The 17,202-nt window shown below is 31.1% G+C and overlaps 1 protein-coding gene across 1 annotated transcript; it reads right to left on the minus strand.

The window, feature by feature from the left end:
* Window positions 1-226: 226 nt before the first annotated feature.
* Window positions 227-12,314, minus strand: LOC108484897 (uncharacterized). The gene is made up of 6 exons (XM_053026271.1): window positions 12,098-12,314; window positions 3,105-3,224; window positions 2,973-3,025; window positions 2,622-2,705; window positions 1,597-1,846; window positions 227-1,271 (listed from the first exon to the last, which is right to left on the minus strand). Exons 1-5 carry the CDS (start codon window positions 12,312-12,314, stop codon window positions 1,631-1,633), a joined length of 690 nt encoding a protein of 229 aa, XP_052882231.1. The 3' UTR covers window positions 227-1,271; window positions 1,597-1,630.
* Window positions 12,315-17,202: the final 4,888 nt, after the last annotated feature.

Genomic DNA, 17,202 nt, shown 5'->3' on the forward strand with positions numbered 1-17,202 from the left:
TTTTTGTTATTTGATGATTTCTTAAAATATTTCATAAAATTATTTTAAATTAAACAAATATATATTTAAAATTTATTATTTTTCATTGTTTAATTGAGTTTATTATATATATATTAATAAATTTATATTTTAAATTATTTTTACATATATTGCAATTATTTATTAGATGTATTTGATAAGACTGTTTTTTTTCACTTGAAGACACAAATACCATATAACACATTCATTTGATATGAATATGTTTGGATCATACAGGAATTGTATACATTATCAATCAATTAATTACAACTTGTTTAACATCCATCCATAAAATGTTTGGAAATTTATTTCCTTGATTACATATAATAAGCTTAAACTTCTTTAAAATGGATGTGAACTCAAAAGGACAAAATTGAAGATTATGGGGACGCAAAGCACACCGACTATAAAAACCAACCAAATAGCTTTAACCATTGATTTTCTAACACACTTGGACAATGTTTTATTACCCAATGACGTAAGGTTCAAAGAGTATTATCCAAGGATTTGGATCATACTACATTACATCAATCGCTCGATCAAACTCTTCTCTTAGAATTTTAATGCTGAACTTGTCCACCACTCGACCAAGGTCATGAGATACCACAAACAAATCCTCTATGCAGATTAAATGACAATCATTGCCAATTCTTCTTGTCCAGTCGTTTTCTCCCTTATTGCACAAATGGAGTCATCAAATTAAAAATGATTTTGTTTCGTAGAATTCATTTATTTTATCCCCACCTACAACTATTTAGTCCTCGGTTTATGCAAAACCAAATATAGCATCTATTGACCATTTGCAAATTACAAGCCATTCTAAAAGAGTGCACTCATGTTTCTCCCTGCTCAAAACTTACTACAGTAAATGGGATCTGTTAATATTTTAATTCATTCACCACAAGATGCAACTAATACCCAAATAAAGTATTTAAAACAAAACCAGATACATGAATTTTAACTTGTACTTATAAGTTCAGAAACCATGAAAACATTTTATATTTTCACCTCGAACTTTATGAGCATTCCTGAAAGATAATAGTTTGCATCTCACCTGATCAAGCTTCCTGTGCGTACAGATATTACTGAATTTGCATAATCATGAATATATGCCAATAGTGAAAGAATGCCCACACCAACAATGTTGTAGCAAAGGTAGGGCAAAATCCAAATACTAATTAAAAACAAAAATTGATATGGGAAGCAAAAAGCATACACACCTGCAAGCATGGGAGGATAGCAGGTCTACGTTGCTGTAAGAAATGAATGCACATCAAAACATACCAACAAAGAAAATACTAGTTAAAAATAATAATTGATAAAAATAAATAAATAACTAACAAGAACAGGTGACTTTATAGCTGCAAGTTAAATTAAGCAATACCTGAAATGTGTCCTACCTATCTCTAGATACATGAATCCTACCTAAATTGGCATCATCACAGCTTATACTTTTATCTATGTTTTTATTCATTTCAAAGCAAACCAAATAGACTAACCACAAACACCATTGAAATATGCTGCTCAGGAATGATGTTGCTAGCTATGGGAATAGAATTATAGTTGCAAACAACTCACGCGTAGCTAGATAGAATTCTTTGGTAAGTTGCATTCACTCCTCTGGTCTTGGCCTTGCATTCACTCCTCTGGTCTTGGCCCAGTGTTTCACAATAAAAGCCAACTGCTGTAATCTTACATCGATCTTTGCATAATCTCGTAGAAGCCTTGTATTTACTACAGCAAAAAGATTGTTTACGCATATGTCACAGGAAATTCTAGTCACTGGATCCATAAGCTTTACTATGGGGACCCTAGCACGAGTCAATGCCTGTACATGAGGCCAACAACAAGTTATACTCAATTTTACTATAAAGTTTAACCATAAACAGTCTAAGTTTAAATTGCAATATTCTCTATACACATTATGAGTCTGAACTTCAAGTGCAAATTCCCTATACAGATTACGAAAGCATATCAGCTGGAAGTGACAACAAAAAGTAAGAAAGTTCAATGGAAACAGAAGGAGGGGGGCTCAGAACCTGCAACTTCTCAAACTAATATAAATCAGATGATGAACCTTAAGGGTTGTAAAATAGAGACTACTTAAGGGGAATGTACTAATCAAATTTCGGCAGAAGATTTTCGCATCTTAAATTATCATCCACAAAGGCAAACAAAAAAGAATGCATTAATTGCCACTTGTAATCAACCTATCAAGATTACAAACCTGCAGAGTGCACAAATTGTAACATGGCTCATCAACATTGGCCTATTTAAAAGTAAAAAATAAAAAGCCAAATTCCTAAGAAGCAGCTATGAATAAATAGAACAAATCAGTTGAAACAAAGCGAATTCAGAAAATTGCCATCTAAAATAAAACAAAACTGAAAATCTAAGCAAACATTATATATCAATTTGAAAGGAAAAAAATTATCGCTACAGCACATATGTAGTTTATTACAATGAATTAGAACCCAATTAAACCTTCTCTCTACACCCATTTCATTGATTAGCCAACTGACAACGAAAAGAATAATAGTAATCATCAATTGAATGCCGAAATAAGAGAACTTCCCAACCGAATAAAAAGAAAAAAAAAATACCTGCGTAAGTGATTTGGTGTTAGAAAATTGATGGAGGTGGGAGAAGAAGAAAGTCGTGGTGAGGCTCTCACAATTGCAATAATCCTTCCAGTTGTTGCATAATTATTGTCCAAATCAAATACCCAGAATCAATACTTTATCACTCTGTCCTTAACATTAACAAAATATAAACAGATAAAAGAGTATCGAAGAAGAGAGGAAGAGGTGAAAGCAGCCATAGATTTTTGGGCTGATATCATTTTCTGCTTCTCCCAAGTTAATGATGGATATTATTTTCCGGAAATCATCTAATAAAATTTTAGGGAATTGCCAAAATTATCGGTTAAAATGAACATAAAGAAGATGCCATACCTTAAGCCAAGACCTTGCGAAGAGGAAGATTTGAGCGAAATGAAACAGCAGCCCTGAGAAGAGAAATATGCGACGGACACAGCAATTGAAATAAAAGATGAAAAACAGAAGAAGTAGAAGGAGGAAAGTTACCTGGATGAAGAAGAAGGAAGATAAGAAGAACTGCTAAGAAAGATTGGTGAGAGTTGGAAAATCTCTTACAGAAAAAAAAATCGGTAAGACATTTTCCGTAAAAGCATAGATATTTTACCTCTGTTTTTGAAAACATTTTACATATTTAAACTGTTTTCAGTCAAACAAACAGCGTAAAACTAGAAAATTATTTTCCGAAAATTATTTTCCTGGTAAATAAACAGACCTTAAATGAAAAAACAATATAATTTGGAAGTTAATTTTATAGTTAGACATTTTATATTCAAAATCGAGTAAAAAAATACATTCGGTGAAAGTCACTTTGTCTTGTTACTATTCAACTATCAAAATATATGGTATAAAAGGATTTCCAAGAATTCTATTTAAAAACAATTAATTAAGGTATTTCTAATTTTTGCACTCAATTGAACCTTAAACTTATAAAATTGATTCACATTAACATCATTGATGGCATGGTAGTACCACATCAACAAAAAATATAAAAAATTAATATTTTAAAAAATATATTTTAAAAATTTAAGACGTTCATTCTAAAATTTTAAAAAAACCATAAGAATAGCTAAATAGTATAAAAGGCACTCAAAGAATTTCAAAAATCAAAAAAGTTCTTAAATTTTTACATCCAATTGAACCCTAAACTTACAAAATTGACTAATTCAGCTCTTTCATTGATGTTATAAAATTACAAAATCAAAATTTACAAAAACTATTAAAAAATTGACAATTAGTAAAATTATAAAAAATCCAAATTTTGTAAAAAGAATTCCTTAAAATAAAAATAATTAAAAATTATAAAAATAGAAAAAAATATACGTTTGTAAAATTATAAAATTTATAAAAAATCATTATATGATTTTATAAAATTTTATATGTTTTTATATCATTTTATAATTATTTTTATAAATATTATCAATATTGAATTTTATAATTTTTACGATTTTTATAATTTCAAAATGAATATGGATAAATGGGTATCCAAATTTATCGACAATCATTTATCTAGATTCATTCGAACTTGAAACTTAATTTTTTTTTTTTTTTTGAAAATTTTAAATTTTTTTACTGACGTGGCATTGATACTAAAGTGGACCATCACATTAGTACATGTTGGCTAGCTTAGCAGCCATAAATGGTCAAGTAAAGATTTTGTTAGAAATTAATAGTCAAAGGGTTAATTTAATCAAGTTTGTAAGTTTAGGGCTCAATTGAATGCAAAAATTAGAAGTGTTAATTGATTTTTTAAAATTCTTCAAAGGCCTTTTTTTTATCATAAGCCTAAAAATTTTATAGAAATTATTAGAAAAAGTAAAAATTATTTTAAAATTTCAAAATTATTAAAAATTCCTTAAAAATAAAAGTAATTAAAAATTATAAGAAAACATATAAAACATATAAAAATTATAATAATGGTATAATGAAAATTATCAAATACTTTGAAGTATTTAATAGGTTGCATCTATCTGTTAAATATTATAAGAAGATTAGAGTAATGATATTAGAATAATAATCATATAATGAAAATTACCATATAATGACCGAATTTTAATTCTAATATTTTAGAAGTTACATCCTATCATTCATAGGATAGTAAAAAATTGAATTCGATGAGTTTCAATTCGACATGATTCATTAGGATTGGATTTTTTTTGTTGGAAAAATCAGGTTCAACACGAGTCAAGTCGGTTGAAATTAAAAAAATAGTCAAGTTGAGTGGGGATCGGGTTTGAGGTCAATCAATTCCATCCCGTGTAACACCCTTAACCTATATCCATCGTCGAAATAGGATTACGGAGCATTACTGGAGTTTACAGATCAAATAATCAGACATTTAATATCATATAACATTCATATCAAAAAATCAATTGAAATCAAACATATTGTTCTTTATATGAGCCATCAGGAACCAAAATACACGTTAGAAACAAGTTAGGACTAGATCGGGTACTCAAAAAATTTTTCAGAAAAATTTAAAAATTTTTAAAGTTACAGGGGACACACGGCCGTGTGGCCAAGCTGTGTGACTCATACGATCAAGAGACACGCCCGTGTCGTAGGCTGTGTAGGCGTTTGAAATAGGAACACATGGCTGTGTCATAGCCCGTGTAACTCTCTAACTTGAGTCACACGGCCAAGTCACACGCCCATATGTTAGGCCATGTGAGCATACTGACTTGTGCAATTTAAAAGATAAAGGGGACACACGGCTGTGTCACCTGGCCATGTGTCACACACGACTGAGACACACGCCCGTGTCTTTGCACGTGTGGACGAAAATAGGCCATTTCCAAGCCATATTTCTCACTCAATTGGGTAACAACCTAAACACAACAATTTGCACATCCACAAGTCATATCAAGGCATTCAAAACAATTCAAAATCAAGTATTAAACATGAAACATCATCACATCCAACCAATAGGCCCTTAGGCACCTCAAACGACAACTTAAAGAAATATCAACCAAGTATCTCAACTTACCTAGATAACCAAATTCATGTATGCATATTCAAACCACATTTTACTTTCTTTCACTCTACCAAATCAAACACATAACAGATATGATAAAGCCACTTATATACACATCAAAATATATCAAACACAAGTCATTCAATTGGCTAGTCTCAACAAAACCCTTATATGCCAACATTGGCCAAAATAACCTATACATGCCATTATAACCGGAATTAATTTACTGAAAGTACCAAAAGAGTTTATGGATAGTGTGAAATAGCTCCAACCAACTTCCAACCTGAATGAGCTTCCAAATTACTATAAAACATGGAAAATAACACAAAGTAAGCATTTAAACTTAATAAGTTCATATAACACGGAATTTAACTTACCATATATCCATACAATAGGTAAGTAAACATAACATATCTCAACCAATTTGGCCAAAAGCCTAAACACGTGATCACCAACATATTAGCCATGAAAATCACCTATAAAATCCAACACACATGGTTGAATTCATCAAATAATCATATTTCATGTATATACCAGTAATAGTTCATATCAAACTATGATTTCATAACAGAACTGTGCCCGTTGAACCATTTAGAATATCGTTGGATACATGGGTAGTACATATGAAGTGTACTAAACTGTAAATTGTCAATTCATATAATATATGCTCATATGAGCTATAAACAGTAAGCTATTCCAAGCTAAATAACAGGAAGCTCATGCAAGCTGTATAACGGGAAGCTCATGCGAGCTAAATAATGAGAAGATCATGCGAGCTGAGTATCGGGAAGCTCATAAGAGCTGTGGTGTATCTGCAACACATGCAGGACCCCAACCAATCTGTAACCCTAATGACATGTCATTTGTATCTTACGAATTTCATAAAGCCCAAATAGGACTCGGTAATCATCGAATATACAATCGGTATTTATTCATGGAAATTGTACAATTCACAGACAATAATTCAATTTAACACATATTAATGTACACTTTAATTACACGAACTTACCTCGACGAGTTTATGTAGATACGAAGGCGACTAATCCGATATTTTTCCTTTGCCTCGATCTAACTCCATACTAGGTCTAACCGAATCTATACGAATAAATTTAACTCAATTCAATATTATTCATATTCAATTTAGTCCAACAAACATTTTTGATAAAATTACTATTTTGCCCCTATACTTTTAATTTATTACAATTAAGTCCCTGGGCTCGGAAAATGACTTTCATACAATTTAATCCTTATTCAAACCTAGTCAATTTTTATACATATTAATGGCAGCCGATATAATTCACAATTTCACAATTTTACCATAAATTTATCATCTTTTTCAATTTAATCCCTAATTGATAATTTCATCAAAATTCTCTTTACAAAAGTTGTTTATCTAACAACAACCTTTCATTTTCTATCATAAAGCTTCAAAATTCAAGCATACTCATCAATGGCAATACCCTAATACTTTAACGATTTTGCAAATTAATCCCCAAGCTAGCTAGATTAAGCTACTACGATTCGAAAACATAGAAATCATTAAAACGGGACAAGAATACATACCTAATTGAGCGAAATAAGCTTGCTAATATCTCAAGCTTCCATGACTAGGGTTTCTTTTCTTTTTTTTTTTATGTTTGGTGGATGTTGATGATAATAGATTTTTTATTTGATTTAATATAACTTTATTCTTTAATTTCCAAAATTAGCCTTAATGTTTCCTGAAATTTCCAATAATGACTATTCATACTTAACCACTATGCATTTTAATGGTCTATTTACTATATAAGGACCTCCAATTTGCAATTCTATAGCTATTTAATACCTTTAGCTATTAGAATTCAACTTTTGCACTTAATGCAATTTAGTCCTTTTCATCAAATTAGGTATGTAAATGGTAAAATTTCTTAATGAAATTTTTATATTGTATTTCTATCATACAGTAGAACATAAAATAATAATAAAAATAAAACTTTCTGACTTTGGATTTGTGGTCCCGAAACCACTGTTCTGATTTGACTGAAAACGAGCTGTTACACCTTGTTTCAAGATATTTACAAAATTGTCATTGATATATATTGAACAATCTCATTATAGGTTCTAATCATATTTGTTCTTTTTTACGCAATGTCTTAAACTAGGCATAGCCCCTCCTTAACCCATAAATAGGAGGATAATATGTTTTAGTGCACTCAAACTCACATCCTCCTACATTTCCAACGATGCCTATGCCAATCAAGTTAAGACTCAATCGGCTTATTTTTTTGCTTTTAATGAATATATATATATATATATATATATATATTAAGTTTTAAGTCTAAAATCAAAAAAAAAAACTTATTTGTTTCAAAATAAAACAATTAAAAATTGTTATCTTATGTCAATCGAGTTTTTACTTATTGGCATCGCCATTATTGTCAATGAAAGAGAACATAGGTTAAAGTGCGCTGAAATGCATTATCTTTCTATTTAAGGGTTGGGAGGGCTATAAGCGGTTTTAATCTGTTGTATAAAAATATATATATATTTATATATATGATAAGAACCTATAATAAAATTAATGTTAAAAAATAAAAATAAAAAGTTGTGAAGGTCCATGGAAATCACAAGAATTCAAACTAAGTAAAACAATTAAGAAATTAAAAATAATAATTTTTTTTTCAAGTAATGAAAGTTCAATCCCTTTCATAAAGGCTCCAACTCGAAATTTTCAATCTAACGAAACTCTCTCCAATTAAATTCAATATTTTTAAAGTATAAATTAAAATATCACTATACTATTTTATAAAATTTAAAAATTTAAATTTTTATATTTTATAATAATTTTATTTTATTTATAATTTTTGACTTTTTATAATTTTTAAATTTTTATAATTTCAAAAAAATTATTTTTCAAAAAAATTGATTTTTTTTATTTTTTGCTAGGTGGCGATGCCATGATAGCAATCGATGTTGATGCAAATTATCACATCAGTACTCATTGGCTAACTCAACAATCGTTAACAGCGATGTTAGCAAATTCGTTAAAAAATTAACATTGAACATGAGTCAAAGGGCCAATTGATTGAAATTATTATAAGATATTTTATATTATTGTATTAAATAATTATTAAAGTAAAGAGGAAAGTTTCATTTTCTTACAATTTGGTCCTCCTCCATGAGAACTACAAGTCTCCACCCAAAATCTTTGATTTCTAAGGAAAAGTTTAAATGAAATCAAGTCCCTAACAACATCAAAAGTTTAGTTTTCATTATAGAATCCATGAGCTCATGGGTGAACACGAGAGGAAGTTAAGAAAATGTGAGAAATCAAGGTGATAAGGTAAAAGACCAAGTATTCTCTTGTGAATATTGTGTTTACTGAAGTAGAAACAAAGAGATAATGATTTATAACATGAATATTGATTATGTTTATGTTGTGTTCATGAAGAGAAAGAGAAAAAAAAGTGATAAGAGTGTTATGGACAAAGGAAAAGAAGTGCAAAAGAGTTAAAAGGAAGAAAAATTAAGCAAAGGAAGTGAAAACCTAGCTAAAATAGGTAAGTATTCCTTATCTTATGAAGGTAACACACTTGTAACAAGGTCATTAGACGACCACTTATTGAGGTTCTTTTGTAATGATATGATGTTTGGGAGAGCTCAGTCACAATATTATAGTGAATTGACTTTGTCAATAAATGAGTTTATAATTAATAGGTGAAAAGTTGAAACTTAATTATAAATCATTTGAACGTTGACCACATATGTCTAATCGATCCTTTCGCTAACTCGCTGAAACTAGAAATGAATTGCATGTTGAATCAAACGAACATAAATGAATTAAAATGATGAAAATGGAGAAATGAGAAACATTTAGAAATGAATGTGGTTTCCTCCTAAATGAAAATGAAAAATGACCTAGAAATGAATTATGTTTTTCGAATTAAATGAAGTCCAAAAATGGAAATAATTCATTTAGTTATAGTGAACTATTGAATAAAGAAATATTAAATATATTTTCTCATAGATTCTTTTACAGTAAAGTTGTCATGATTTTAATGGGATTAGAATTGGGTTGAGAAGATCATTTAATTGGAAATATATTGAGAAGTTTATTTTGGGAAATAGAAAAACAAATATTGGGTTGGATCAAATTATAAAGAATTGGGTTAAAATCCCGATAATTACATATAATTGGACCCGATATGGAAGAGGCCCAAAAACCCTTCATGTTAAAAGGTTGGACGACAAACTCTAGAAATATTAACTAGGGTTGTCGTTATCTATACTTTGGAACAACCCGAAAGTCAATGGTGTCAACAAGTGTGGTTTTGGAACCCTGTTTCCATAAACCAGAAACTGTTAAATATTTATAGAGTTATATTAGAAGTGAATCCAAATTCAGTCGAGTAATTTTATCGAATTAGGGATTAAAAAAGGTATAGGGACTAAACTATAAAAATGATAAAAGTGTAATTTACTAAAGAAACTTCAATTAGAACTTAGGAAGGAGGCCTTAAGTAGCAATTATACCACTATGAAAAGTATAGGAGACGATTGTAAAAAGGTTAATTGTTTTGTTTTATTAAAAAATAATTGTTTAATTAAATTTTAAAATAAAAAAAATGCATATTATATGTTATTTTTAAGTTAATGGAGGAAGAAAGAAACATATTATCTTCTTCCTCCCTACTTGAAACATTAAGAAAGAAGAGAAGCTAAACGACACTTAGGGTTTGGAAGCTTTAACCTCAAATTTCAAGTAAACCTTTGATCCCTTTCTTGTAATTTTTATATTTTTGGAATCCCAGGAGCTTAACTCAGTTGATGATGTTAACATTTTTGAATAGTTTAATTTTTAGGTGTTTGATAGATTTTAAGTTTAGAATTCAAAAGGGACTGAATTATAAAGTCAATTGATGGTTTTGTTCAATAGGGACTAAATTGCACAAATTTTGAATTTTGTGGTAGAAATGAGAAATATGAAGTTCAATTAGGCCTACAGTGAAATCAACTTAAAAATTGGGGGCTAAATTTGAAAGTTAAGTTAGTCTTGATTTTAGGGACTAAATTGAATAAAATGCAAAAGTTATATAAATTAGCAATTGAGTGCGGAAATGGTTGTGTATTGATAATTTTGTATGTTTGTTTTAATCGGTAGCTAACATCGATCCAAATTCCTCGAAAAAGAAAGGAAAAGACAAAGTTGTCGACAAATAGCTCAAAGTTTACGATTTGTGTTTCTATAATCCGAACTATCTTGTAATTGTTGCATAATGACTTGTTTGTGCATGGTAAGAACATAAGGTGAGGTACTTTGCTAAAATGACGTGTATTGGAGTGATTTGAACTTATTGATGTTCATGAGGACTAAATTGAATATATATGAAAAATGTGTATGTTTATATAAATGTGAAATTGAGTACATATTAAGATGATTTATGCTGCCATATGTTTGGATAAATGAATTCATTAGGAAAATTCATTTGAATCAAGTATTGGTTGATAATTAAATATGTAATGAATACCCTATTAACTGTTCAGGTAGAATCGAATATAGTTGGCATGCCATAGGATATGAAGAGTTTAAGGTAACTTTGACTACGAGTCAATGAGGCACTGGGTGCCAAATTACTTCAGTTATACCAATGAGACTTATTGATTAACGTTGGGCGCAAGTATTTACTTTGGATTTATCCAATGAGGCACTAAGTGCCAAATTAGTGTGTTGGTTGGATCTGTGTATCTGTCCGAGTCTGAGTCGTGTTAATAGGGAAATAAATGATAAAAATGAAATGTTTATAATTGAACTGATAATGTTGAATAAGTCCTCAAAACCTAAGTGATTGAATAATCTATAAGAGATGTGAAATTTGATATTGAGATGACAAATGGATATGAAATGGAAGTGATATGTGAAAAGGAATATACATTTGTGAAATGGGTTGAGTCAATGACAGATATGTTCATTGACAACATGAATTTGAAAATTGTAATGAAATGTGTCACCTTATGAATTGAAATATCAAAAGATATGTGAAGTGGTTTAGCATGTTTTAATATTAGTAAATTGTGTTAGTTTTGATCAAAGATTGTGAGAAATGCTATAGATGACATGTTAATTGCATATCATCATTCATTTTTACTTATGCGTTTAAAATGACATATGTTATGCTTTAATGTTTGGATTATAGAAATACCACTGAGGTTATACTCAACATACGATTTTTGTCAACCCAAAAGGCATAACCAAAAACTCATAATGCCCATACCTCGTTCTAAATGTTGTCTTCAACACATCTGACTCATTCACTTTAAGTTGGTAGTAACCAAATCACAAATCTATCTTCAAAAACACTGTGGCACCCCGCAACTGGTCAAACAAGTAATCAATTATTTGCAAAGGGTACCTTTTTTTATAGTCAATTTGTTCAACTGCCTATAGTCAATGCACATTCTTAAGCTTCTGTCCTTTTTCTTCACAAAAAAACTAGCAATCCCCATGGAGATATGCTTGGTCGAATGAAACCTCTGTCAAGCAACTTCTGAAGTTGTATCTTTAGTTCCTTAAGCTCCTTTGGTGCTATATGATTCGATGTGATGGACAATGGCAAACTACAAGGGTAAAACTCAATGGCGAATTCCACTTTGAGGTCTAAAGGTAAACTATGTCTCAGTCGAATAAATCTATGATCTAACAACTCTTGCAGCCATGCTTTCAACTCTTTCAGTCCAGTATAAGCCATTCTATATGGAGCTATCGAAATTGGAGCTATCCAGTATGAGTTGGTGGTAACCTAGGCAATTCTTAAGGGAAAACGTTAGCATATTTTTTAATTACTGGTACTTGATCGATTCTCAATTTTGCCACTTTTTAATCAAGAATATAAGCTAAATACGCTTCACACCCTTTTTTAATCAATTTTTGAGCTGACAACTCCGAAATCACATTTGTAGTACAATCAATCTAATCTGCTTTAACGAAAATAAATTCACCACTCGGGCGTTTCAAACTAACTTGCTTTCTTTGGCAACTTACTATTGCATCATGCTCAAACAACTAATCCATTCTCAAATTGAGATCAAAATCATTAAAAGATAACAACATCAAACTAGCAGGAAAGTCGTAACCTTAGACTTTCAGTGGACACAATTTACAGATCTGATTAACTAAAACACACTGACCCAGTGGATTCGTTACCTTAATAGTGTAATCAGTGGACACAACAGGCAAATTCTTTTTTCTACTAATGTAGTACATACATGTAAACTCAATATTATATAGGGTTTTTCTATATATTTTACCACCTTTTACTTAATAATATGATAATATTGAGTAATTATTAAAATAAGTGAATTTTACTTAATTAGTAATATTGGGCATAAATTTATGAAGTATGTGAAATTGTGCTCAATTACATGATTTTTTGTACATATTTTATATTACTCCATGTTAATTTGTTAATATGTGAATTTTCACTATGTAGGAGGACCATTGAAGATGTGATTAATGTGAATAAAACATGGACATGCATATATTAATTCATGTGGACGATAAGACCATACAATTTGGGTAATGAAGTTGATAATTTGACCTAATAAAAGATGTGTTAAAAGATGGACATGTCTGCTACATTGTTGGACTGAGGAACCATCCAACAAGGGGGAACTAAAGCTTAATTTTGGCACAAGCAGATGGAAGCCCAAAAGCAAGCTTTGGGGTATTTAATTGAAGGTCCTTATAGTTGGAAAATAATTAAAAATTAGCCAAACTACTTTGCTGTTGAAACCGTCCACCCTATGGCTATTAATAACCTTGGTTTAAATTCAAAATAAGGAGACTTAGTCATCTTCTTCTCCTTGAAATGTGGTTGGCCATGTGATAGAAAAAGAAGGAATTCAAATGCTATTTTTAGCAAACTCTACCCTTTACCTTCACCTATAAATACCATGCACCTATCATTTCTCAAATCATTCCTCAACACTCATTTCTCTTCTCTCATTAGCATTTTCTCTACATTCCATTTCCCTTTTCCTTCCCTTGCATAGTCGTCCATCTCCTTTCCATCTTTTAGCCACAAAAGCTTCATCGAAAGCATTGTTTGGCTGGCCACCTTAGGAACTCCTTAGTAAAAAAAGAAGCATCGAGCAGAATGGAGGAGCGTATTAGTCAGAACAGATCCGAAAGGCTGTTGAACTAAATAGAGTTTACTCTTTCCTCTTGTTATTTATTTTAATCATGTTTGCTTTGAGTTTATTGTTTTTGAAATCAACAATGATATTTTAAATCCTATTTGTTAGGATGATTATGTTAATTCAAAAAGATATATTTTATTCATGTTTAACATGTCTAGGCCTTAGTCAATCATGTTTTCAATTAATATCATGATGCATTTCATTCATACATGATAGGGTGCACTCAGATTAGTTGAGCGATCCTAACTAGACGATGGCTGGTAGACACATAATTGAAAAGTGCAATGCTCAATTTAGATCCTTAAACCCAACTAAGTTGAGGTTCATAATATCTTTAGTTAGCTCTATTACCTTGCATAATTTTTAGGTTTATGTAATTATGTCCCTGTGACCTTACATAAATGCTAAGAAACCCTTAGTTAATATGATGAGTAAAATGCATATTTAATTACATAATAGACTTCAAAAGGACTTAATTTGGTTTCCAAACTCATGAAAGATCAAGTTACCGTGGAAGTAATTCTGAACATTGTTAAGCATGATAAAGTAAATTGAATTGATTAATATAATTATCCTAGCCCATTTAATGTTGATTGTTTTTTTTTTTTGCTAAAGCCATTCATTCATACATTTAGGTAAATTGCATCTAGATTAAAATTGCATAAGGATCAATCTTTGCATCTAATTAATTTTACTTAGTTTAATCATCACCATCTAAATTATTGAGTTTTTACATCAAATTGTGAATTCATAATTTTGCAATTAATTAATTAAGCTTATACAATCCCTGTGGAGATGATAACTCATTTTACTTACTTATTACTTGAACAACTATGTACACTTGCGCATTTTTTTTGTTACAATATATAAGAGTGAGTTGATCCAGGATCAATCAATGCATATACATTAATACCAAAAAGAGAAAAAGTATCAGCAATAACATCTGGGGCAGTAGCTTCCTCACAAGCTCAAATTGCATATGCTTTGGCTGGTGCTCTCACTCCATATCGTTCATTCGTATCACCAGTCTTTTCCCCGACTAGAAGCAGCATTTCTACCATTTCCAAGTCATCTACCTCTTTGTGAAGCTGCTTCAAGCTTGCTAATTTGATTGCTTGATTCATTTTGCCATTTTGGACAATCAAGAAGAAAATAACCAGTAGATCCACAACAAAATCAAGTTCATAACTTAGATCGACATTCCCCAAAATTTCTTTTGCCACAATCATCACAAACAGGAACAATTTTCTCAACATTCCTTACACTTCCAGCACTAGCCGCTGGAGAATTAATAAACTTCAAATTACTTTTCTTCGATTTATCTCTGCCAGTGAATTTTGAAGGGGCACTTGATCGATTAGTTTCACTTCTAAACTTTTTCGATGGAAATGTTTGAGCTGACTTAAACAACTCCCTTTTGTTAAACTCTCGAGATCTCGCATCAGACTGCCTTTTACTTTTGCAAATTTCTTCGATTTTCTGAGCACGTTCTAAAAGTTCTACAAATTCATGCAACTTTAACACTGCTACAGACATCCAAATGTCATCATTCAAGCCATCTTCAAATCTTATGTGTATTTCCTCTTCATTTGACACTATATTACGGTTCTACTAGCTTTACTGCACAAATTCCCTTTCATACTCAACTACTGAACGATTTCTTATTTTAGCTTAAGAAATTCTTTATTTTTCTTGTCAAGAAACAATCGGCTAACATATTTTTTTCTGAATTCTATTTGAAAGAAATCTTAATTGATACGATCACTAGATGTCATTGTGCTCAGAGTATTCCGCCACGAGTATGCTTCATCTTTTAGCAACAAAACAACAAATATCTTTTAGCAACAAAACAACACATCTAAGACAATCTTCAGGGGTACACATAAATTTCGCAATGATTCTCTTCATATTCACTAACCAGTACTCAGCTTTAGCAGGATCATCGTCAATTTTGCCTCTAATTCTTCAGCTCCACATTTTTTAACTTTATTTAGTGACAGTTGAGTAATTGTCACAGGTACAGGATTTTGAGGACACAGAGGTGTCAGAGGAGGCATGGTAGGGGGTAGAGGCTACGGAGTTACAGGGTTCGCTTTTCTAAATTCATTAAACCATTGATTCATCATATCGAAAAATACATTCCTTATTTCATCACCAAAAGGCTGTAGAACAGACGTTCTATTACTTGCTTTTGGATGTGAAGCTTGGATTGGACATTACTTTTAGCTTCGTTAACTATAGCCCGGTTTGACTCTGTCGACATCTTGAATCTATAAGAAAATATAATGGTAGAACGGATCAAAAGCATCACACTATCACAGGGTATATGTGGCATGTATATTCTAGACCCTATACACGCTACGTTACTCTTAGAATCGACTAAATCGTAGCTTTGATACCATTAAATGCAACACCCTTATCCCATCTCTATTGCTAAATTAAGGATCAAAGTGTCACAGATCAAAACAAAACATTTTATTTAGATTTAGAACAATTATGCAAATTGTAATACCCTTAACCCGTATTCGTCGCCGAATTAGGGTTACAAGGCATTACTGAACAAACAGAACCCTTAAATATACCTTTCATACATAGTCATAATCATAACATGAATCAACTATTCACATACATGTAGTCCCTAAATCGAGCCTTGGAGACCCTAGAAATACATTAGAAATAATTCGGGACTAAATTGGAGACATATGGAAAGTATAGGAAAAAGTTGCAATTTTTTTACTACATGTGTCACACGGCCATGTGCCTCACATGGCTGAGACACATGCTTGTGTCTCAGGCCGTGTAATAATCGAAATAAGGACACACAGTTGTGTCCTAGCCCGTGTCCTCACTTGTGTAACTCTTTGAGTTGGGTCACATGGCCAAACCACACGCCCGTGTGCCAGGCTGTGTAACTCTAGAAATAACGACACACGCCCATGTGCTAGCCCATGTGCTAGGCCGTATAACAACTTGACTTGCATACATTAAAACCTATAAGGGACACACGACCGTGTCGCCTGGCTGTGTGTCACACACAATTGAATCACACCTCGTGTGGACATGAATTGGCCCAAAACACCCCATTTCCATCATCAAAATCAAGTATATACTTAAAAGCAATTTGTGCATATCATCAAGATCTCAAAACATGATAAAATATATATATAAAATGACCAATTCACTAGTCTAAGATCATTCAAGCAATATGCCATATAAGGCACCCCAAATACATACAACAATACTGATCTAAACATGCATATTTTATCACATTTCAATCATCAAGTACTAGTTCAGAATCTTACCAAACATGCTTAACAACCCTAACCCGTATTCGTTACAAGAGCAGGGTTACGAAGCATTACCGAACAAACAAAATAGTAAACCACTCAATTCATTTATCAATGTAATACATATTCTAATTTCATTCAAATACATTCA

The sequence above is a fragment of the Gossypium arboreum genome, chromosome 3, assembly GCF_025698485.1.
Source record: "Gossypium arboreum isolate Shixiya-1 chromosome 3, ASM2569848v2, whole genome shotgun sequence".
In the NCBI taxonomy this organism is placed as follows: domain Eukaryota; kingdom Viridiplantae; phylum Streptophyta; class Magnoliopsida; order Malvales; family Malvaceae; genus Gossypium; species Gossypium arboreum.